The sequence below is a fragment of the Astatotilapia calliptera genome, chromosome 14 (assembly GCF_900246225.1).
Source record: "Astatotilapia calliptera chromosome 14, fAstCal1.2, whole genome shotgun sequence".
Taxonomy (NCBI): Eukaryota; Metazoa; Chordata; class Actinopteri; order Cichliformes; family Cichlidae; genus Astatotilapia; species Astatotilapia calliptera.
The window spans coordinates 9,326,043-9,350,603 of NC_039315.1; the positions used below are offsets into that span (position 1 = coordinate 9,326,043).

Here is a 24,561-nt window from a genome sequence, read left to right on the forward strand (position 1 = left end):
TCTTTTTGCAATATCTGATCCAATATAGACATTTCACGTTCTTACGTCTAATTTGATTGGAACAGGGAGCTGTCCAATCAAAACGTACTGTTCTTATAAGCCTTAAAATGAGAGGTTCAGATACTTCCCAGTAAAAGCAAAGTTGTTTGACTGAGCTCAGAGGATTTTGTGAAGTCTGATAAAGAAGATTTACTACGTATTTTATCAATATTTGCTTTGCCTTTTTTCTTCTCCTCTTCAACTTCCAAACAGAATATGTCTTCACAGAATACTTCAATCAATGTAACACACTTTATTATAGGTGGTTTTGACACACTCAGTAGACCTATTGCTGTTGGTGTGGTTATCCTAATAACCTATCTTCTTGCTGTTCTTGCCAATATGGCAAATATCATGTTTATTATTTCTGACAAGAGATTACATAAACCAATGTATCTTCTGATTTGCAACCTTGCTGTTGTTGATATAATGTACACCTCCAGTTGCAGTCCAACAATGATTGGGGTTCTACTCGCAGGTGTTAATACTATATCCTGTTTTCCATTTGGGAACATCAATGGAGTCATTTGTTTTAGCAGTTATGGCATTGGATAGATTCATTGCAATAATTTATCCTTTCCAGTATCACAGTTATTTAACGAACACACGTGTTCTTGTTCTTACATTTATCGTGTGGTTCGTTAACTGGTTTTTCATGTGTTACATACCTGCAACAGTTGTCCCCCTCCCACACTGCAGCTCCAGGCTCAGGTACACTTTCTGTGACTTTGCTGCTGTATTAAGAACAACCTCTGTTAACCCAGACAAATATTTCAATGAAGTTGCCATTGTAGCATTTTTTGTTTTATTTTTCACTTTCATTTTCATTTGTCTTTCATATTGTGGAATCTTACTTTTTGTAAAATTATCTTCAAATAATGAAAAAAAGAAAATAGGGAGCACTCTTGTGAGTCACTTAATTTGTGTAACTGTTCATTACTGTCCTGCGTTTGTGCGCATTATCTTCACCAGGTTTGGCGTTGTATTAACTCTTGAGGAACGCCAAGGTTTATTAATTGGTGCAGTCCTCGGTCCATGTCTTGTAAATCCTTTTGTGTACTCTCTTAGGACAAAAGAAATTAAAAATACGATCTTTAAGATAGTCACAAAAAAAGTTCTATAAGATTTTGAAAATGGTTAACACATATGACTAAAATCTTGTGAACTGAGTGTGCTTTTTATTTTTTTAGAAAAATATTGAAATAGCCTTAATTGATGTCAGTGCAAGTTTTCTGAATGTTTTGTCACAAAATGTTTGAAACACTAACCATTCACTTTGACTGGCACAGAAGTCCACTTTGTGGACTTCCACAAGATATTTGCACCTTAACTATTCAATTCAATTTGTAAGAAAATGTAAAACAAAAGTTTTTGTTTTTTTATTTAGTGAAACTGTGTTTGTGAGTAACAGAATGTGATTTCCTGCTATGCTGTAAATAATCATAATTTAATCAACAAAAACAAAAAAATCAACTTTAACAATTATTCATTTGAACTGTCTCAATAACTGTTTTGATTTCTTCCAGACCTTCAGTTGTGTCTGATCAGGTGTTTGGAAACCAAGGATAGTATTCAATACCTGAAAGCAGCAAGAGGTTTTCATTCAATTTAAAAAGTGATAAAAATGAATAAATGGCTCCAACACCAGCCTAACAAGGTTCAGCTAAGAAAGTGGACTGCTATATTTTGACTTTTCAGTTTGGTTTGTTAAGATATCCTATATCAGAGAGACATAAAACAAACAAAAAAAGTTGCTGTGTGGGCAAACCTGGAAAAAGTGACACAACTAACTTGGCGCCTTGAAAAAGAAAATGCTTGCTTGTATTGGTATCATCCCCCTCTCATTCCAAATATCTGAGCATTGCTAGCTGCAACTCTTACAGCTACAGTTCTAAATTCAGCCTAATGTGCAGTAAATTGCCTACTACATATAGAAATCATGTTTCTATACAGTCTCCACCTATAATTTTGCACTTTGAAAAGGAAACGTCTACACATAGATATGCAATATGGTCAGACTCAAAGTCACCTTTGTGACAGAGTTTTAGAGCACAGCCTCTTTTATGGATGGAAATAGATGGATGGATGGATGGATGGATGGATGGGGATATTCTGATGTAAATTAAGGTGCACATAATCAAGCTGTCTTTGTGAGTTTTGTTTACCTTTGTAGTAGTCACACAACAGTACAGAGTACAGAGGTATTTTGCATGTAATGTCATTCTTAAGTAGTGATGGGATTTCCGGCTCTTTTTAGAGAACCGGCTCTTTTGGCTCCCAACCGGCTCTTTAGGTTGTTTTGTTGCTTTAATTAATTTATTATTAACAATAATATAAAATTATGCACAAAAGGAATTTAATAAAAGTGGTTTTATTTATATATGTTTTTATATAAATATATGCAGTGGCCCCTACAGACAAAGCACATACAAACTCCAAAACACATTTCAAGCGTTAACTGAACTTCCAAAATAGAGCTACCTAGATCGCTTAAATTACACAATTGAAAGCATAAGTGTATTGTTTGTGTATTTATACACAAACATACTTTTATTTATTCACTCCACATAAAATGTAATAAATAAATCATATAATACAAAAACCAACTATTCACATAGTAAACTAATTTAAAGTGAAACAACACAAAACACTGAGAACCAAAACACAATACATATAAATTAAAATGTGAAAACTAAAAGAACATGCATATTCTCTGTCATATGAGCCTGCATGAATAAACTTTCTGAATCCTTTATCATCTGCAACTGAAAATAGTTGTGGATGCTTACCATACCTTTCTGACGTTGTTGTCCCTGGCTCTCTTTCTCTGTCTCTCCCTCCAGCTCTGTTCCTGTGCTACTGCGAGTGTAACTACCATCCCTCCCCCCAGCGCACAAGGCTTGCGTGCGGAGTGAAGCTGAAAAAAAGTGCGAGAGGGAGGGTGAGAGAAAGAAGAAAAAAAAACACGGCTCCCAATAAGGAGCCAGTTCGCGTCTTTCACTTCGAAGATCCGGCTCTAAGGCTACATTCATACTGCAGGTCTTAATGCTCAATTCAGATTCTTTGATCAAATCTGATTTTTTTCATCTGCTTGTTCACACTACAAATAAAATGCGACTGCAAACACGCTCTAGTGTGAACCCTCAAAGCGGCCCGGATGCGCAAAAGAAGACGTCACACACAATGCACTCTGTTTAGACCCAGACCAAACAATATTGTTTGACTGGTGGCCCTTAATATTAAGACTTCGGACTTTACGGTTCCCAATTTTTGCTTTAAGTTATTTTGTTATTTACATAACAATGTAAATAACCTAATAATTATCCTTATTGCTGTTTTAGAGAGGAGCGGTGCTTCAAAGGATAGTTGCAGATTTCTGTCAGAATCTGCAGATTATACAGTATAAATAAAATGTTCACGTTTCTCCAACGTTGTCTTCCCAACAGTTTCACTAACATCTACACTCGATGGCCAGTAAGCCTTCGCGATGTCTTCTCGGGTTCTTCTCCGGAGCTGATAATTGGTGTCTGACTTTTGTCAGTGACGTAAAAGATGGATTTAATGCGACCTGACCATTCAAACAGCAGTCGCTTTCTAAAACAATGGATATGTATTGGATTCAGTACCACATACGAAAGTGACCCAGATCGGATTTGAAAATATTGGATTTGTGCCATTCACACTGTCATACCATGATCAGATATGGGTTGCATAGGGTCAAAAAAATCCGATTTGATGCGCTTTCGCCTGCAGTGTGAACGTAGCCTAAGAGCCATTTCGTTCGCAACATCACTATTCTTAACGCCCTTTCTGTCATGTGCTAGCCATGTGAAGTAGGCAGGAGAGGACCCAAACACAGACTCACAGAGGTGAATATAAATTCAAAAGGCAGCTTTATTGCTGAACATCAGGAAATACAAAACTAACTAAACTTGGAATGTACATGAAACTAACCAGGCAGGTAGTGATGGCAAATTCGATTCTTTTTACTGAATCGAGTTTTAATGAGTCACTCACCAGAGTGAATCAGGTTGTTTGAGTCATTGAGTCAGTTGACCAGAGAGTGCAAAAATGTACATTTTCACTCAAACTTAATTTGTTTCTCTTGTCATGTATATCTTACTGCTAAGATGAGTGATTGTAAAAGAAAATAACTATTTTATAGAGCAAAAAAGAGCAAAAAAAATTCTAAAGAGAACATTTATTTCTTTTCATTTTTATTTTATTTATTTATTTTCCTTAAATGTGTCAAATATATGTTTTCTCATCTAAATGTCAACTGAGCTGTGAGCCAGGGGGCAGTAATGCGCCTTGACATTGGTTGCCAACTGTGATGGCATGCCACACATGGTAAGCTCCACACCTCATCACCCGTTGATTCACTTTAGTTTAATTTACAGTCACTACTTTAAAATATTCTATTTATTGTTCAATATCGTTTCTTTATTAAATGTATTCATTTTTCCATCACACCTTCCAATGTTTATATGGCGTGCACACATATTAACCTTGCAAGGTCAAAGTTCTGTTTTGTTATATTAATACATCTTTCTTTGTTTGAGTTACCTGGGGGTTGGTGTCTCCTCCTGTCTGGCAAAAGGTGTGGCAAAGGGCTGGGAGACCTGAAGTACTGCTGACAGCCTAATTGGATTGCACCACATGCTTCATTGCCTGGGGGGTGTTTCATGTTTGTTTAAATGTTTTGTATTAGTTGGTTATATGGCAGCCATCTTGTTTTCCCCCGTGTGTGTCATTTGGTTTAGCTAAACCAGTATTTAAGTCCCCCTGTGTGTGTGTCATTTCAGCAGGTCAGTTTACCATATGTTTGTTTGAGGTTTTGTTAATTATTATCTTGAGTTTAGTCTGAGTTGACCTCTTTTATTGGTCTGCCTGTTTAAGTTTTGGCTTTGTTAAATATATTTTCATATTTTTGGGTCAATAAAACCCGTTTTTTGAATTAAAACCACCGGTGTCCTTTATGCTTTACTGCTTGGTCCCTGACAATTGGTGGCAGCGGTGGGATCATCCAGTATTGGACACAGGTCTTTTTTCTTTTTCTTTTTTTCTTTCTTCTGTTTTTCCCCATGAGGAGGAAGAATGCATCGTGGTGGCAAGAATGAAAAGAAAAAGGGATCTGCTCAGCAAACCTGCAAAGAGGAGGAAAATGGAGCCTCAGGAGTCACTGAAGTTGTGGAGAGAGTTGAAAAGGAGCCTACTTTGTCTGATCTAGTCAATATGCTACATGCTCACATGGAACAACAGGACATCCGGGATGCAAAACAGAGTGAGTTAAATGCACGACAAGAACAGCGATTTAAAGCCTTTCAACATCAGTTTAGACTTTTGCAGTCAGAAATCCAAGTCAGAACATCACCATCAGATTCTGCAGAAGCTCGCTCTGAATCATTAGAGTTTGATATTCATCCTTCTTCCTCTGTTCAGCAGGCCCAGGCTGAACCAGTTATGACTAATTCCAATCCAGCCATTTCACCAGCATTTCAGTTTCCCCTACAAATAGAGGGCAGATTGGAAAGATTAACTGAAGCTGATGATATTGAACATTTCCTGATCACATTTGAACGTATGGCTACAGCTTATCGATGGCAGAAGTCAGATTGGGTTTTTCATTTGATACCCTTGCTTACTGGTAAAGCTAGAGGTGCCTATGTTCACATGGACATTCATTAGACTATGATAAAGTGAAATCAGCTATTCTGTCAAAATATGACATTAACCCTGAAACATATAGGCAAAGATTCAGATCCCTGGACGTTCAACCAGATGAAAGCCCTCGTGAGCTATATGCGAGACTGAAGGAGCTTTATGGGAAATGGAGCCAGCCAAAGGGTAAAACTATTCATGACATTGGTGAAACTATAATCTTGGAGCAGTTTCTCAGAATGTTATCTCCTGAGCTTCAGGTTTGGATCAGAGAACACAACCCTGGTTCAGCAATGGAAGCGGCTCGGTTAGCTGATGTTTTTGTTGCTGCCAGAAAGAAGGGGCAAGCATGGAGCCATAATGCATGGAAGGTATCGAGGGACACCCGGAAGATACCTCAGCAAAACCATCTGGATTCAGCAAATACAAGCACCAGTAAGAGCTCTCAGTCTACCACTAGACCACCAAAGGCCTCTGGTAAGAAGCTCATTTGTTATCTTTGTGGATTATAGGGCCATACAAAACCTATGTGCCCAAGAAATTCTGCTAAAATGGTGCAAATGTGTTTTGCTCCTCGTTCTAATGCTGATCCTGAGCAGGAGAGTGACAAATCCATCAAAATGAGCCAGATTGAAGTGAATGGGGTTCTACTCAATGCCCTTCTTGACTCTGGCAGTTCTCGGTCTCTTATTCACTCAGATTTTGCCCCACCTAATATTGTTCGCACCAGTGATACAATTTCAATCTGTTGTGTCCATGGAGATGAGAAAAGATATCCGACAGCTGACATCTACATTAAAGTTCAGGAACAGATGTATCTTTCGAATGTGGGTGTTGTGAACAGTTTGCCTTACTCTGCCGTGTTAGGGCGTGACCTTCCTGTGCTTTTTGATTTGTTGGAGTCTGAGCAGACTGAGGAGTGCAATGTAGCTGTTACCAGAGCTCAGGCTAAGCAAGTCAGTACCCACTCTGAGACCCTGAGTGCCCTGCCTTTTTTTTAATGAGGAGTTTGAGACAACTGTGGTGAAGCCACGGAAGACCCGCAGACAAAGAAGGCAGGAGAAATTCAAATTTTCACCTGTGGATACACTAACAGACGCTGAGCCAACACCGTCACCCCTAGGGTTTAATATTCCAACTGAAATTGCTGAACTCCAAAAATCTGATCAATCTTTAATATCTCTTTTCCGGAAGGCCAAAGAAGAGGAACCTGGAGTGGAGCAGGTTAACAGTGAGTACATCTTGCAAAATGACATTCTCTATCTGGGCATGCCATCACACCAACCAAGAAGCTGTGAGCCAGGAGGGAGGGGCTAAGTCAGTCCTGAGCAGTGTTGGTCAATTTACTTGAAAAAACTAATCAGCAGTGTTGGGAAGGTTACTTTTAAAATGTATTCCATTACAGAATACATGCCCCAAAATGTATTCTGTAACGTATTCCATTACGTTACACTTTTTTTTTTTTTTTTTTTTTTTTTTTTTTTCTGCCTGTCCCATTTGGCTCTTTAGCCATCAGAATTGTTGTCTGAAGACCAACAAGGATACCCAATGGATTTACTTTGCCAAATGGATCATCGTGGCATTGCCGTATTGGTCCATTTGGTCGATCTTTGTTTTTATTATTTATTATATTTTATTTTCAGATGTTACAGATGGGACAGACATGAGTCTGAGGAAGGAAAGGAAAAACAGAAGGGGAGAGGGACAGTGAGAAAGGGGGGGAGAAAAAAAATAAAAATGTCCTGGATCACCTGTTGAGAGAAGAATAGAAAACAAGCAAAAAAAGACAAAAAAAACAAAAAACAAAGCAACATACTAAACACAACACCATCGCATTAATCTAGCTAAGTGTAAACAGCAGTAAATACTAAATATTCAATGTTGTTGTGCAGCATGCAGGACAGATGTGCTTCGAAGTAGCAGCCAAGAAAGGTGTAATTTGGTTCTTCCAGCTCCCGTTTTTCCTCGATGACAACTCGTACCTTTCCACTCCCCTTTTTCTCCCTCCTCGCGCTCACAGAACCATAACGTGTATGGCAGTCCATTCTCCCTGCAACAGACTACACTGCCCATGATGCTACATTCTTTAGAGCTATGCTTGTAGCATTCTGCCTGTTAGCTTAGCACAACAACAACAACGAAAAGGCGCTCTCTCACCCAGGAAACACACAGTCGCAGAGAGAGAGAGAGAGCGTCGCCCTGTAACCATGGCAACCATACGCTGCCGCCTGGAACAAAAGAATATAGCTGTCAAACAAAACCCAAACAGTCCTGACCCGCGACGATATGAAACAGGAAAGTACCGCAGTGTAATCCATTTATTTCAACAAAGTAACTGTATTCTGAATACCACCTTTTTAAACGGTAACTGTAACGGAATACAGTTACTCATATTTTGTATTTTAAATACGTAACGGAATACATGTACCGCCGTTACGTATTTAAAATACAGCTAATCAGTAACTAATTGATTACTTCACCAAAAAAGTAATCCCGTTACTTTACTGATTACTACTTTTCAAAAGTAACTATGTAGTTACTTAGTTACTTTTTAAAAACAAGATTTACAACCCGAATAGGTAATAAAGCAATACATCTTTCAGCCCAGTTCTATTTTTTTCTGCATAATCCATCATAGAAAATGTAATCAAATGGAAAAGTGTCTTTTTTTTTTAAAACTTGTTTTATTAGTTTTAATCTTTTAACTTTATGCATCAAGCAAAAATTAAATTATATGCAACATTCTCTGACTGGAAGAAATTTGTTTAACACTTAAGCCTATTTTCTGCAGATTCCAGCACATAAAACAATTTTTTTTTTGTGTTTACTCTCAGTCTTTCAAATAAATGCAAGTGAAACATAGCAGAAAATAAATAAAATCAAAGACTCAGCGGTCCTGTTGCTCTATTTTTACCTGTATAGCAGGCGGATGTTTGCCCTGGTGCAGATGTGCCGCAGCGGTCAGTGGAAGAATCCGCAAGTTTGTCTGTGAATTTCCCATTCCATGGTAGCGCATTTGGTCCTTGCTCGGAAGTTAAGGGGGTTTTTTTTCACTGTAAAACGACATTTTCTTCCCACGCAGTGAACAGCGGACGCTAATGTTTTTGTCACTTTTTATGGAATCAAACTCAGAGTAACGTCAATACTTCCACGCTTTAAGCACTGCACAGTCATACTCTCTCCCGCATACGATATATTATCCATTGTTGATCTACACACAGCTATTGCAACGAATGTCGCACTCCCTTATGTCATTGTCATGAGACATTCTCGCAAAAAAAATCACGGTTTTAGTAACGCAGTAACGCAGCGTTCTTATGGGAAAGTAACGGTGAGCTAATTAGCGTTTTTGCAATGGTAATCCCTTACTTTCCTCGTTACTTGAAAAAAGTAATCGGATTATAGTAACACGTTACAAGTAATGCGTTACTGCCCATCTCTGTTCATTACTGGAGCTAGGTGCTGATTATAATTCACTCAAGAGGGGTGAGTATGACACATCTTTCCTATCAGCCCTTTGTAAACAAAGAAGTCATTAACCTAATTGTCATGGTCCGCGGCCCGGCGTCCGGGGTGCTGATGGGATGCCCACGCCCACGGGCGTGGCTGCCAACCCCACACCTGCATCCCATCCCAGGCGATCACCAGGTGGACTATTTAATCCTGCCCTACCTGCTGCTCCTCGCCAGTCCGTAGTCGTCTCTCAGTGGTAACGTACACCTGCGGGAAAGCCCTTATGAAAGAATTATCCATCTGAACTAACACTGTTTTGCCCTGTGTGCTCAGATCACAACTCGGCGTTTTTGAGCCACCTGCCCGTCCACCTGCCCGCCTGAGATTTGGATCACGATCAGCCCTGCCGCCTCGACCCCTTTTGGAGCCCCCCCCCCCCTCTGGTTCACTCAGCCCGGCTATCACCGTAAGACGCATACTCCACCTTCCCTCGTATGCTGCCATTTTTCTGCACCCGAGTAATCTGTTTCTTCTCACGGGACACCTTTAGTTATAATAAAATTTGGTTTCTTTATTCTCCCCTACCCTGGTGTGTGTGTGTGTGTGTGTTCTGCTTCTGGGTCCAGCTTGCGCACGGAACTTCGGTTCATGACACTAATGAGCAAACTTAAGAAGTAACACAGTGAAAGTTGTGTCTTTTTTTTCTAAGAAAGTTTATTTGGACAAAAGATTAACTCTATCTATTTGTATAGTTGTATATTTTAACTTAAATGATTTTTTAAATTTAATTAGATGAAAATACTAACATTATTTCTAAAAAAAAGTATTGTGTGATGCATAAAATTATCCACAACACATTTATACATTTCTACACAAATACCAGTTCAAATGTTAAATTGTGGCTCAGAACCACTTCAAGAGATAGACCAGTTTATTTACAATTGTCAAAGTCTTTAAGTGCTGTAGTAGAAGAGTGCTATACCAATGCCTTTATCTGCTTTATTTACGCATAATAGGCTGCATCTCCTAAGTAAAAAGGCCTGCATATGTTTTATTTAATCAATATGCATTTTATGCTTAAAATTGCTCCAAAAATTGTTCTGTTCTTCATAAAGTCTGTCCAGATTATGATATAATATTGGAATACACTAAATGGTGGTTTGTTTTTATTTCCTTTTTTCATTTGTTTATTGTTGGGGTTCTTTTTTTACATAGGAGTTCTAGCATTTGAAGTGGAATTTAAAACTGATGATTTCCAATCTATCCTCATCTATCATTGGTTTTGGAGGGTGGGGGTGACATCATGTAATCTGCAGTCTCTGGTGATATGTAAACACAGAGACTTGATATCCAGCGTGATTGGATGAGGGAGCTGCCAAGTTAAGACTTCCTGTTGTTGTGAGACTTAAAATGAGAAAGCACTGTTGTGTAGTTAACCCAAACAGGTTTGGGTTTAGAAGGCTTATAACAGTTTTGTTTTGTTTTTTTACAACTGTTTATCACTGTTAACGATTTTCGGCATATTTTTACTTCTTCAACTACATCTTGAAACCTTTTTGTAATTTAATTATTTTTGTTAAATATGTCTTTACAGAATGCTTCAATCAAACTAACTTATTTTATTATAGGTGGTTTTGACACAGTCAAAAGGCCTGTAGCAGTTGGTGTGGTTATGCTGATAACCTATTTATTAGCTGTTTTTGCAAGTTCGGTCAATATCATCTTCATTGTTTCTGACAAGCAGTTACACAAACCAATGTATCTTCTGATTTGCAATCTTGCCGTTGTTGACATACTTTATACCTCTAGTTCCACTCCAACAATGATCGGGGTTCTGCTTGCTGGTGTTAATACCATATCATACGTGGAGTGTATAATTCAAATGTATGTTTACCAGGTGGGAGCAACAATGGAGATGTTTTCTTTAACAATTATGGCATTTGATCGATTAATTGCTATAATCTATCCTCTTCAGTATCATAGTTATTTAACAAATACACGTACACTAGTATTTACATACATTGTGTGGATTGTTGCCTGTAGTTTTGCACTTTTTCCACCTGTAACAGCTACACCGCTCCCTCACTGCTTTTTGAGGCTTAGGTACACTTTCTGTGACTATGGTGCAGTTATGCGAACCACTTGTGTTAACCCAGAGAAATATTTCAACCAAGTTGCCATTCTATCATTTTTTGTGTCATTTTTCACATTCACTTTCATTTGTCTTTCATATTGTGGGATCTTATTTTTTGTGAAAATATTATCAAATAATGACAAAAAGAAAATGGGAAGCACTCTTGTGAGTCACCTGATTTGTGTATCATGTTTATACTGTCCACAGTTTATCATTGTTATCTTGACCAGGTTTGGTGTGGTATTAACTCTTGAAGAACGCCAGGGTTTATTGATTGGCACCATCCTCGGTCCATCTCTTGTAAATCCTTTTGTGTATTGTCTCAGGACAAAGGAAATTAAAAGTAAGATTATTAAGATATTCAGGAAGATTAACACAGCTGGTTAGAGCCTTGTGAACTGTGAATACACTTACTTGTAAAATAATGGGCACAAATACCTTACAATATGAAGTGCCTTGAGGTGACTGTTGTTGTGATTTGGCACTATATAAATAAAACTGAATTGCATTGAAATATTAAAATATTCATATATGGACTTTCTAAATCTTGTTAGGTGATTTGTGAACTTTTAAACGCTATTTAGGTGAGAAGTCACATTTAATGCAAAAATCTTGAAGATAACTTTCGTACACAATTAAATTCTGAAACACAAAATGTTCCATACTTGCATAAAAGTATCAAAAGTAAAAGTACAAAAACACTGGGTCACCGACCCAGGACTGTGACAGAATGTCTTTATTGTTACTATACAGTTGTACAAGGAGATACAGAGCATCTCCTACTCAGTGCAAACATGCAAGGGGGCACAGTTCTGCAGCACTATATACATATGAACAGTATTAACAGAGAAAAATATATAAAATGTACAAATATACAAACCACTTTTTAAAACTAATATGTAATAAATAGTGTTATGTATATACAGTTGGGTTATTGCACATAGAATTTGTTATTGCACAGTGGTTGTTCATAGAGGAAATGGGAAAAATTGGGGGGGGGGGTGGGTTGGGGGCTGTGTTATCGATGCATGTGTGAGTTCAGGGTGGTTATGGCCTTTGGGAATAAACTGTTTTTCAGTCTGTGGGGTTTTTTTTGCTGATGCACCTGTAGTGCTTCCCTGAGGGAAGCAGGCTGAACATGTTGAAACCAGGGTGGGAACTATCCTTTTTGTTGTCCTGTTTGGATCTTTAGCCATCAGAATTGTTGTCTTAAGGCCAAGAAAGATGCCAAGCGGATTTATTTTACCAAGTGGATCATCATGGCCTTGCCATATTGGTCCATTTGATTGACCTTTATTATAATTATGAATTTATTTTATTTTCGGTTGCTACAAACGGGACAGACATGACTGGGGGATAGGACGGGGAGAAAGAATGAAAGAAAGAGAGGGAGAGAAAGAAAAACAGAGGGGAGAAGAGACGGTGAGAAATGGGGAAGAAAGAAAGGAAAAAACAAAACACCTGGATCACTTGTATGGAGGAAAAAAAACAGAAGAGAAAGCAAACAAAAAAAGAGCAACATAATGAATACAGCACCATCACAATCAACTAGCTAACAGTAGATAACAGTAGATACTAAATATTAAACGCTATTGTGCAGCATGCAAGATAGACAGCGCACAAAGTTCTTTGAGGCAGCAGCCAAGAAAGGTGTAGTCCGCGTCTGTGAACACCCGTGTGTACACCTGTGTGGATCAACATGCTTGTATTCCAAAGGTTTCTCCATGTAACGATCTGCTAGGGAGTGTGGGGAGCCATAGCCCCGTCCCCCAGGGCATGAAGCAGGTATGGAGGAGATGAAGAAGGTATGGAGGAGAGGTGGGAACTATCCTTGATGATGTTTACTGCTCTGCTGAGGCAGTGGGAGGAATAAATGTCCATCAGGGAGGGGAGAGGGCAGCCGACTGCCAACTTCAGGACTTCCTCTCTGTAGTCTGCCTCGTCTCCCTTTGAGATGAGTCTGACTACCATGGTGTCATCAGCAAACTTCATGATGAGATTGTTGTTGTGGGTCGAACTGCAGTCGTGGGTGTAGAGAGAATACAGGAGGGGGCTCAGCACATAACCCTGTGGGGAGCCGGTGCTCAGTGTGCGAATGGATGAGAGATGAGTGCTGAGTCTTACAGTCTGGGGCTGGTTTGTGAGAAAGTCCTTTATCCAGGCACATGTGAAAGGGGGGAGGCCAAGAGTAACCAGTTTGGTGATGAGGATATGTGGGATGATTGTATTAAAGGCTGAGCTGTAGTCCACAAAGAGCATTCGGACGTAGCTTTGCCGCTTTTCTAGGTGACTCAGCATAGAGTGGAGGGCTATGGCGATGGCGTCTTCTGTGGATCTGTTTGCACGGTATTCAAACTGGTGGGGGTCGAATTCTGGGGGGAGGTAATCCTTGATTTGCTGAAGGACTAGTCTCTCAAAGCATTTCATGATTACCGGCGTGAGGGCCACAGGGTGGTAATCAATCAGGCTGGTGATGGGAGACCTCTTCGGTACTGGGATGATTGTGGATGATTTTAGACAGGATGGGATGGCTGCCTGGTCCAGTGAGAGATTGAAGATGAGGGTGAGCTGGTGGGCATATGCTCTTAGCACCTGGGGTTCACTGCTAGGAGCACACGTCTGACATCGTGTTCCGTTACAGTGAATGGAGCGGTGCAGGAACCAGGTGAGGATACGGATGGGAGCGGGGCTAAAGCAGATGAGTAAAAGAACAGTAAAGAAAGAAGAACATTTTTAACCATAAACCATCAAAATGGACATAGCAAGCCTCATCAGACAGCTTCAGACAAAGTCAGCAGTGGCTTCGCTCATGTGCGATTGATTTTGCAGTTTGTATGTGTGGCAGCACGAGGTGGGAATAAAGTAAATACTCTTCACAGTTTTATAAGACAACGACACCCTGGGAATTTCACCCAGGAAATACTGGAAGTAACACTAATCACCAAGAAGGCACTTAGGTTTGCTATACTCAGTACAGAGATGAGATTCAATGATAAAACAGTTTGACAATTTATTAATAATTATTTAAAACAACATATAAAGCACAATCATAAATATCAATGTACAAATGTGCTTAAAAAAAGGTATTCAGAGCCGAGGTTTACCAGTGGAGGGGCCGGGATGCCACGCACCAACTCAAAAAAAAGAAAACTCACCAATACACCGGTGCAGCAAACTATCACCCACTGACGCTAATAAACTAAAAGAAGACAGGTGTGTAACACTCAAAAGTTCCCACCACCAAGGCGCCCCCAGTCTCCTCCACGTCAGCCCTCCGCATCTGAATAAAAGAAAAAAAAGAATATTATAATATATTACAACAAAACTAATATGCAGCGCTGGGGGATAACCCAACTGTACGCCAGCCGACTCCCGTAGCCGGTGTTGTGCCAAAAAGTGATTGTCTGCCAAAAACTGATTTCCGGGATTTCCCAAAAAGTTATTGCTCGTATTTAAACTGCTATAAGTAACTTGTTGGGCTGTAATATGTGAAACATATGTCAAATGCATCCCTTATGGATGACATAAAGTCATCTTGAGCCACAAACAACATTCGTGTAACAAGGTAGAAGCCGCAATCAGTTTTTGGCAGTGACTTTTATATAACCTTTATTTATGCAGTTAAAAAAATCTCATTAACATTAAAAATGTGTTTTGTAAGAGTAAGTTAGCCAAGAGGACAGCAGAAATGTCAGCAAATATTATAATAGTTCTGTAAAAATATTTTAAGTGGGGATAAAGGACCGGATTGGTTATAATGTAAGTACAATAACACAGAGTTGTAAAAATACTTGAAAAACTGATAATTTTTTAATTCTCTATATAACCCCTTTGTAAACCCTGTTCACCGAAGTCTATTTACGAACATGCGTAAAGATATTGCACATAAAAAACACAGAGAAACATTGGAAATCAGTTTTTGGCAGACAATCACTTTTTGGCACCACTTTAAAAGGCTGGCAGCAGCAGGAAAATAAACCTCGCAACAGGAACAGATGGTAAAAGCAAAGCAGCAGCACTTCAGTTAGCGTAGCGTTGTGTAAAACTAAGGCCCACACTCCCTGCAAAGCATAATAAGTATTTACTATAAGAACAATGAAAGGCAGAGATCGTAACAAACTGAATTACGTACCGAGTAAACAGCGTCACGAATCATGAGCAGAGTGGCTCATAGGAGGCTTCTACAGCTACGACCTAAAAACAATATCTGTTTACCACCAAGTAAGGTAATGTATGCACTACACTGAGTAAACACCTACCAGCTGCGATGGAGGCTTCAGAAGGCTGACCCACAGATGATCTCTGCAACACCAAGTGAAGTCAGGTGACCAAACAGGAGATCACAGGTTAGCGATCCAGTAATGCTCAAATCGCCACTATTTATGCTAGCGCCCCCCTAATGTGCCAGGCCGAAAGTGGGTTGAACCGAGACATAACATTCATCCTGCCACAATCGCATAGGGGCGAATATCTCCTGCTCTGACATCAGCTAGGGGGGACTGCTGCGCGTGGACTACCTGCCGCCTGTGAGCACATTGGCATGGGCGAGGTGCCCACGGCAGCACCCGCTGCTTGATGAGAGTAAGACAGATACGTGCTTTCATGTCAAAAAGTCATCATAAGTCTCCAATAGCACCAGAAAAAGTCGCCAGATTAGTCGCTAGTTGCTTTTTGGGAAAAAAAAGTCGCTAGGGGGGGGGTCTGAAAACTCGCTAAATATAGCGACAAAGTCGCTAAGTTGGCAACACTGGGTGTAGGCGGGGGAGAGCAGGAGGGAGAGGTGGTCGGACTGACTGAGGTGGAGGAGGGGTATGGCTCTATATGCATGCTTGATGTTGGAGTAAACATGGTCTAGAGCAGGGGTAGGCAACGCCAGGCCTCGAGTGCCGGTGTCCTGCAGGTTTTAGATCTCACCCTGGGTCAACACACCTGAATCAAATGATTAGTTCATTACCAGCCCCCTGGAGAACTTCAAGACATGTTGAGGAGGTAATTTAGCCATTTGAATCAGCTGTGTTGGATCAAGGACACATCTAAAACCTGCAGGACACTGGCACTCAAGGCCTGGCGTTGCCTACCCCTGGTCTAGAGTGTTCTCTCCTCTAGTGGGACATTTGACATGCCGATAGAACTTTGGGAGTACAGTCTTTATGTTGGCCTTATTAAAGTCACCTGCAATTACGTGAACACCGTCCGGGTGGGCCCGCAGCTGTTTGTTAATGGTGTTCAGCAGGATAGAGAGCCCTGTGTTTACGTTGGCATCAGGTGGAATATACACAGCCGTGATGATCACTACCATTAGCTCTCTCAGTAGAAAAAAAAAAGGCTGGCATCTTACTGACATGTACTCTAGGTTCGGGGAGCAGTGATTGTTTATAATTGTCCTGTTGTTGCACCAGCGTCCATGCACGTAATACAAAGAAATAAGAAGGACATACAAACTAAATAAAAGAAAGGAGTACTGAGAAGGAGTGCTGTGAGCCACTGCAACACTGTGCGCCGCCATCTTAAAGAGATACAACCCACATACTGAAGTGTGCTGCTAACTCACAAAATCCAGAATTTAACTTAAAAATCCTATTCCTCACATACAAGGTCTTAATTAATCAGTCCCCGTCTTATCTTAATGACCTTATATTACCATATCACCCCATTAGAGCACTTCACTGTCGCACTGCAGGCTTACTTGTTGTTCCTAGAGTATTTAAAAGTAGAATGGGAGGGAGAGCCTTTAGTTTCCAGGCCCCTCTTCTATGAAATCAGCTTCCAGTTAGGTTTCGGGAAATGGACACTATCTCTACTGTTAAAAGGATGTTTTTCCTTCCCACTCACCAAAGTGCTTGCTCATAGGGGGTCATATGATTGTTGGGTTTTCTCTGTATATATTATTGTTGAGATTGTTTATCGGGGTCCAAGTTGTTAGGGGTGGCTCCCACATCACTTGATATTTCCGTGCTCATAGCAGAAACAGGTGAACGATACTTCTGTTGTATCATCCTTTCAATTTTAGGATTGCTGGTGTTGGCAGCAGTGACACAGTTAAAATTGGGGTCATTACGAATTTTGGCTTCCTCATTCACAAGTTTGACAAAAACTGAAAAATGGAGGAAAAGGCACTGCATTCTTTCTTTTGAACCTCGAGGTAGCTGTTACCCGTCTCGTCTGAAGGTTGTATGCCCAGTAGTTTTCTGGTCAATCATCAAATCTCAGCAGGCCACAGCTGATCATCTCCTTTCGTTTTAGATATTTTGTTAGATCTCAAGTGTCAGGATGACTACCCCTTACAGGTGTGGGTGTCACAGGCTGGGTCTCCGACCCAGCACTCTGAGTTTTCTTTGTATTTTTTGATATGTTATTAGTTTGTGTTATTTCCTATTTGCCTTTAGTTTAGGCAGTTATTGTTCCTGGGTTTTCTATGTTTTGGTGTTTTCTACTTATTTCATCACGTATTAGGTCTGTTAAGTTGTGTTGTCATTTCCTGTTTTATTCTGACAATGTCATGTGTTCTTTGTTCATTGTATTTAGCTTTCCTCTCCTGGTCCTGTCATTAGGTTTATGTCTGTCAGCTGTTTTCCCCCATGTGTCGCCACTTCCCCTGATCACCTCATGTCTGTATTTAAGCCTTTTGTTTTCTTCATGCCATTGTCAGTTCGTCTGTTTATCTCACCAGAGTTACAGTCATAGTCATAGTCTTAGCCTGTTTATTTTCCACCTCAGTCATAGTTATAGTTTTTGGTCTTAGTACCTTTAGTGTTTTGTTTCTTAGTGTTTTGCCAGCTTAGTGTTTTATTTCTTAGTGTTTTGCCTGTTTGCTTTGGTCTCTTGGTTCATTTCCTGCCGTCATCGCAATAAAGGTTCACTTTTCTGTTAATCATTACTATTCCTCGTCATCATCTGCTTTTGGGTCCTGTTTCCGCACACATCGGCGCACCCCGCCGTGACAGTGGGTGTCCATACCTTGGACTGAGGATGCTGAAATGGATCATTATTTGCTGGCTGTCCTCCATAGCTCCAGTTGCAAGAGTCTCTCTTTGTGTTCAAAGCATAGAAAACTGGTAAAACTAAATACTAATCATTAATTAGTTACTGATTACTTTTTTCAAGTAACTTGACCAACAGTGTTCTTGAGTATGACAAGAATGAGGACCCACACACACGGCATTGCACCTTGCTATGCATTTTATTGATACAGGCTTTTACACACTGTGTATGAGCAGCTTTCCAGTCACACCACTCTTTCCTCTGGTCTCAGCAAAATCTTTAAAAGGGGAGACATGATTTGATGATGGAGGTCAGGTTACATTTAACAGCCATTCACTTTTGACGTTTATGTTCTTGCTGCTTTCAAATGGCCCGGCCTACCAATGGTACCGCTGAATTAGGACACATGCATAGTAGCCCTCAGTAGATTTTTTGATAGCCATGTCAATGTGACACAAGTTGCTTTCCTTCATAAAGCTGGCTCCCCAACCTCTGCGTCTGTAACATTTCCAGCACATAGCAATGCTGTAAAAGTGTTTATTGGCAAAAAGATAAGGGAGGACTCTAATGCAGAAAGCATGTGGAGAAGCAGGTGTGAAGTGAAAGTTACTTAATGTACACAAGATGAAAGACTAACACGATGAATAATCGGGAACTTAAAGTGAGCGTGCCTTCCACACATGCTAAACAACTGTCTCAGTTTCTAGCTCTTCTGAGGAAATTACAAAACCACTCAGAAACTTAAATGATTATCTAAATATTCAGGCGTAGCCTTGACTCAAAATGCAGAATTTCCTAAGTACAACACTAACACTAAACACTAACATTGTCACAGACCCGGCTCTGGGGTCTTGGGGTCCGTGAGCAGCGTGAACTGTTATTATTATTATTATTTTATTTTATTTATTTATTTTTGAGTGATTTTTATTTCAGATGTGTAATGATGTGAGCCCAACTTTATCAAGCCAAAAAAATTGACATATCTATAAATCACATACAGAAATAAAAGACACAAGTATTGTGTCACCAAACCCTGAGGTTCATTACTGGAGCTAGGTACTGATTATAATTCACTCAAGAGGGGTGAGTATGACACATCTTTCCTATCAGCCCTTTTTAAACAAAGAAGTCATTAACCTAATGAGCAAACTTAAGAGGGAACACGGTGAAAGTTGTGTCTTGTTTTCAAAGAAAATTTAGTTGGAAAAAAGATTAACTCTATTGCTTGGTATATTTTATATATATTTCAAATGAAATGAAATTATTGTGTTTTTTTTTTTTATTCACTTAAATTAAAAATACTAACATTATTTCTAAAAAATAAAATATTGTGTGATGCATCCACAACACATTTATTCGTTTCTACACAAATACCAGTTCAAAGGTTAAATTGTGGCTCAGAACCACTTCAAGAGATAGACCAGTTTATTTACAATTGTCAAAAAGTCTTTAAGTGCTGTATGAAAGTGTGTTAGTAAATATGAACATGCTCAGAGTAGAAGAGTTCTATACCGATGCATTTATCTGCTGAATTTACGCATAATAGGCTGCATCTCCTCAGTAAAAAGGCCTGCATATGTTTTTTTTATCAATATGAATTTTGTGCTTAAAAAATGCTCCAAAAAATGTTCTTTTCTTCATAAAGTCTGTTCAAATTATAATATAATGTTGGAATTCACTAAATGGTTGTTTGTTTTTATTTCCTTTTTTCATTTGGTTGTTGTTGGGGTTCTTTTTTTATATAGGTGTTCAAGCATTTGAAGCATCAGAGGTAAATTGGGCTTCACTGGTACTGATAAAGCCCTGTGGCATTTTGTGCTGAAGTATGGAAATAGAATTAGTGGAATTTAAAATTGATGATTTCCAATCTATCCTCATCTATCATTGGTTTTGGAGGGTGGGGGTGACATCATACTAGACTTGTAGTCTGCAGTCCCTTGTGATATGTAAACACAAAGAATTGACATCCAGTGTGATTGGATAAGGGAGCTGCCAAGTTAAAACTTCCTGTTGTTGTGAGACTTAAAATGAGAAAGCACTGTTTTGTAGTTAACCCAAACCTGTTTCAGTTTAGAAGGGTTATACCAGTTTCTTTTTTACAACTGTTAAACACGGTTAACATTTTCAGCATATTTTTACTTCTCCAACTACATCTTGAAACGTTTTGTAACTTAATATTTGTTAAATATGTCTTTACAGAATGCTTCAATCAAACTAACACATTTTATTATAGGTGGTTTTGACACAGTCAAAAGGCCTGTAGCAGTTGGTGTGGTTATGCTAATAACCTATTTACTAGCTGTTTTTGCAAGTTTGGTCAATATCATCTTCATTGTTTCTGACAAGCAGTTACACAAACCAATGTATCTTCTGATTTGCAATCTTGCTGTTGTTGACATACTTTATACCTCTAGTGCCACTCCAACAATGATCAGGGTTCTGCTTGCTGGTGTTAATACCATATCATATGTGGAGTGTATAATTCAAATGTATGTTTACCAGGTGGGAGCAACAATGGAGATGTTTTCTTTAACAATTATGGCATTTGATCGGTTAATTGCTATAATCTATCCTCTTCAGTATCATAGTTATTTAACAATTACACGTACACTAGTATTTACATACATTGTGTGGATTGTTGCCTGTAGTTTTGCACTTTTTCCACCTGTAACAGCTACACCGCTCCCTCACTGCAATTCAAGGCTTAGGTACACTTTCTGTGACTATGCTGCAGTTATGCGAACCACTTGTGTTAACCCAGAGAAATATTTCAACCAAGTTGCCAGTATATACTTTTTTGTGTCATTTTTCACATTCACTTTCATTTGTCTTTCATATTGTGGGATCTTATTTTTTGTGAAAATATTATCAAATAATGACAAAAAGAAAATGGGAAGCACTCTTGTGAGTCACCTGATTTGTGTATCATGTTTATACTGTCCCCAGTTTATCCTTGTTATCTTGACCAGATTTGGTGTGGTGTTAACTCTTGAAGAACGCCAGGGTTCGTTAATTGGCACCATCCTCGGTCCATCTCTTGTAAATCCTTTTGTGTATTGTCTCAGGACAAAGGAAATTAAAAGTAAGATTATTAAGATATTCAGGAAGATTAACACAGCTGGTTAGAGCCTTGTGAACTGTGAATACACTTACTTGTAAAATAATGGGCACAAATACCTTACAATATGAAGTGCCTTGAGGTGACTGTTGTTGTGATTTGGCGCTATATAAATAAAACATAATTGCATTGAAATATTAAAATATTCATATATGGACTTTCTAAATCTTGTTAGGTGATTTGTGAACTTTTAAACGCTATTTAGGTGAGAAGTCACATTTAATGCAAAAATGTTGAAGATAACTTTCTTACACAGTTAAGTTCTGAAACACAAAATGTTCCAATTCACTCTGGGACTTTCTGAGTTTTTATTAAAATTCAGAGACCACAAGTTTACAATTTAATTACTGAACTAACATCTTCTCTCATTGATTCTTTGACAGTTTCTTTAGTGATTATTTATAGTTTTTGTGAGCAACACTGTGTAACAATAACAATTAAGTAATTACTTTATTTTGAAACAAAATAACAAAATTAATGTTTTAATGTTGTCTGAGCAGACTTTTATGACCCTAAGAATATTTATTTCCTTTGTGAAAACAGTTGAGGTCATTAAACAATTAAGCAACTGCTAAGAAGTCAAGGGTCACATCAAGAGAGTAAGAGGATCTTTTTGTTGAATCAACTACTAAAATAGCAAACTTCAGATGGGATAGGAACGGACCGTGAAAAGAAAGATGTCTAAATTTAAAAATTAGATTTTTTTCTATAAACTAAAAACATTTTCATCTTATATATGAGAAGTTTTTTGGGCTACAACCCACATACTGAAGTGTGCTGCTAACTCACAAATGGATATATTATATGAAATATTAGTGCTGACTGTATTTGTCAGTTAACACTTTGAAACATTCTCATTAAGCTGCAATCTGAATGTATGCTGTGACAAGAAATGTTTTGCAGGGCAAATACTGTCCATGACATTATCATTATAATTATTACTAACACAAGAAGAGTGATAAATGCATCTCCCCTGACCTGATATTTTTTGGTTATTTTATAAAAAGATAGAAAAAATGATGATGATAATAGAAAAACTTAAGAAATCTTTGGGGGGTTTTTTTGGGGTTTTTTTTTTAATTCACCTCCAGCCATATACAGTTAGTATTTTTTTGGGAGGGCTGCATAACAGTACACCTATGGTGGGTAAAATTGCAAATTAAATTGAAAATATATGATGGCAAACTCCAAATGGCAAACCTGGACTAAAATCACTCAAACTAATTTCATACACTGGTTTTAAAACCTTTTTTAACGATATTTGGCCCAGTTGTATGACAACTGTATCCTCTGAAGCTTCTCTCTATGAGATTCATGAGACAGCCACCTGAAATGGTTTTCTAATAGTCTTCAAGGACTTCCCAGGGGAGCTGAGTACTTGTTGGCCCTTTTGCCTTTGCTCTGCAATCCATCTCATCCCAAACCACCTCAGTTGGGTTTAGGGCAGATGACGGTGGAGTCCAGGCTATCTGGTGCAGAGCTCCATCACTCTCCTTATTGCTCAAATAGTCCTTATACAGCCTAGGTGTGTTTTTCACTGTCCTGTTGAAAAATAAATGATGGTCCAACTAAATGCAAACCAGATAGGAAGGCATGTGACCAATGTTCCCTCTAATTTCTCATCAAAGTCAAAGTCAACTTTATTTGTCAATTCTGCCACATGTACAGGACATACAGAGAATAGAAATTTCGTTACTCTCAAACCCTAGATGAAATAGCAATGAACATTTAAATATAAGAGAGTGATTAAAAAATGCAAATAAAATAATTTAAAAGTAAAAATTTAAATAAATACAATACAAATTAACAAGAAAGCTATACAATATACAATATACAATATTCAGGTAAGGGTAAATGACATTAAGTGTAAACCAGGCAGAGTAGTGCAAATAGGCAAATAGTGCAAATGGAGATTTAGTAATGTACAGTAAGAGATAGTATAACAACAAAGTCTTATGAGGTAGTGGCAGTCCAATGCTCCACAAAGTGACTGGTAACTGGTGCAGGCCAGTGAGTGAGTCAGAGTGTATGTGTGTGTGTGTGTGTGTGTGTGTGTGTGTGTGTGTGTGTGTGTGTGTGTGTGTGTGTGTGACAGAGTTCAGTGAGACCATGGAGGAGAAGAGGGGAGAGGGGGCAGAATCGGGAGGGAGTTAAGCTTCCTGACAGCCTGATGGATGAAGCTGTCCTTCAGTCTGCTGGTCCTGGCCTGGAGACTCCGCAGTCTCCTCCCTGACGGCAGCAGCTTGAAGAAGCTTTGCATTGGGTGCGTGGGATCAGCCGCTATGCAAAGGGCTTTTTTAGTGAGACGGGTGCTGTAAATGTCCTGGAGGGAGGGGAGAGAGACACCAATGATCCTCTCTGCAGCTCTCACTATGCGTTGGAGGGTTCTATGACAGGACGCATTGCAGGCTCCAAACCACACAGTGATGCAGCTCGACAGGATGCTCTCGATGGTGCCTCTGTAGAAAGTGTACATGATGGGGGCTGGTGCTCCTGCTCTTCTTAGTTTGCGGAGAAAGAAGAGACGCTGCTGTGATTTCTTGGCCAGTGCTGTGGTGTTGTACGTCCAGGAGAGATCCTCTGTGATGTGCACACCCAAGAACTTGGTGCTGCTCACTCTCTCCACAGACGCTCCGTCAATGGTCAGAGGAGCATGTTGGGTGTGCATTCTCCTGAAGTCCACAACAATCTCCTTCGTCTTCTCCACATTCAGAGAGAGATTGTTGTCAACACACCACGTGGCCAGGCGTCTCACCTCACTTCTGTAGTCGGTCTCATCCCTGTTGCTAATGAGACCCACCACCGTTGTGTCGTCCGCAAACTTGATGAAGAGGTTGGAGCTATATGATGGAGTGCAGTCATGGGTCAGCAGAGTGAAGAGGAGGGGGCTCAGCACACATCCCTGCGGGGCCCCCGTGTTTAAAATGATGGTGCTGGATGTATTACTGCCGACCCGTACTGCTTGAGGTCTTCCGGTGAGGAAATCCAACAGCCAGTTGCACAGTGAGGTGTTGAGCCCCAGCTGGACCAGTTTTTGAGTGAGCTGTTAGGGGATTATAGTGTTGAATGCTGAACTGAAATCTATGAACAGCATTCGAACATACGAGTCTCATGTGTCTGAGCGAACGCACAAACTCCCTGAGCAATCCCTTGGACCACTGTGAGCAACAGCAGA

At 39.5% G+C, this 24,561-nt stretch overlaps 2 protein-coding genes and 1 pseudogene across 2 annotated transcripts; all 3 read left to right on the forward strand.

Moving 5' to 3' along the window:
* The first annotated feature begins 255 nt into the window (after positions 1 to 255).
* On the forward strand, positions 256 to 1,162 carry LOC113036533 (olfactory receptor 1019-like; annotated as a pseudogene).
* Positions 1,163 to 10,735: 9,573 nt separating this feature from the next.
* LOC113036534 (olfactory receptor 6M1-like) lies at positions 10,736 to 11,674 on the forward strand. The gene has a single exon (XM_026192942.1). It carries the CDS (start codon positions 10,736 to 10,738, stop codon positions 11,672 to 11,674), a length of 939 nt encoding a protein of 312 aa, XP_026048727.1.
* Positions 11,675 to 20,455: 8,781 nt separating this feature from the next.
* LOC113036535 (olfactory receptor 6M1-like) lies at positions 20,456 to 21,394 on the forward strand. The gene has a single exon (XM_026192943.1). It carries the CDS (start codon positions 20,456 to 20,458, stop codon positions 21,392 to 21,394), a length of 939 nt encoding a protein of 312 aa, XP_026048728.1.
* Positions 21,395 to 24,561: the final 3,167 nt, after the last annotated feature.

Bases quoted from the DNA above. Each gene is read 5' to 3' on its own strand.
- LOC113036535 (XM_026192943.1), top strand. From the start codon at position 20,456: ATGTCTTTACAGAATGCTTCAATCAAACTAACACATTTTATTATAGGT.
- LOC113036534 (XM_026192942.1), top strand. From the start codon at position 10,736: ATGTCTTTACAGAATGCTTCAATCAAACTAACTTATTTTATTATAGGT.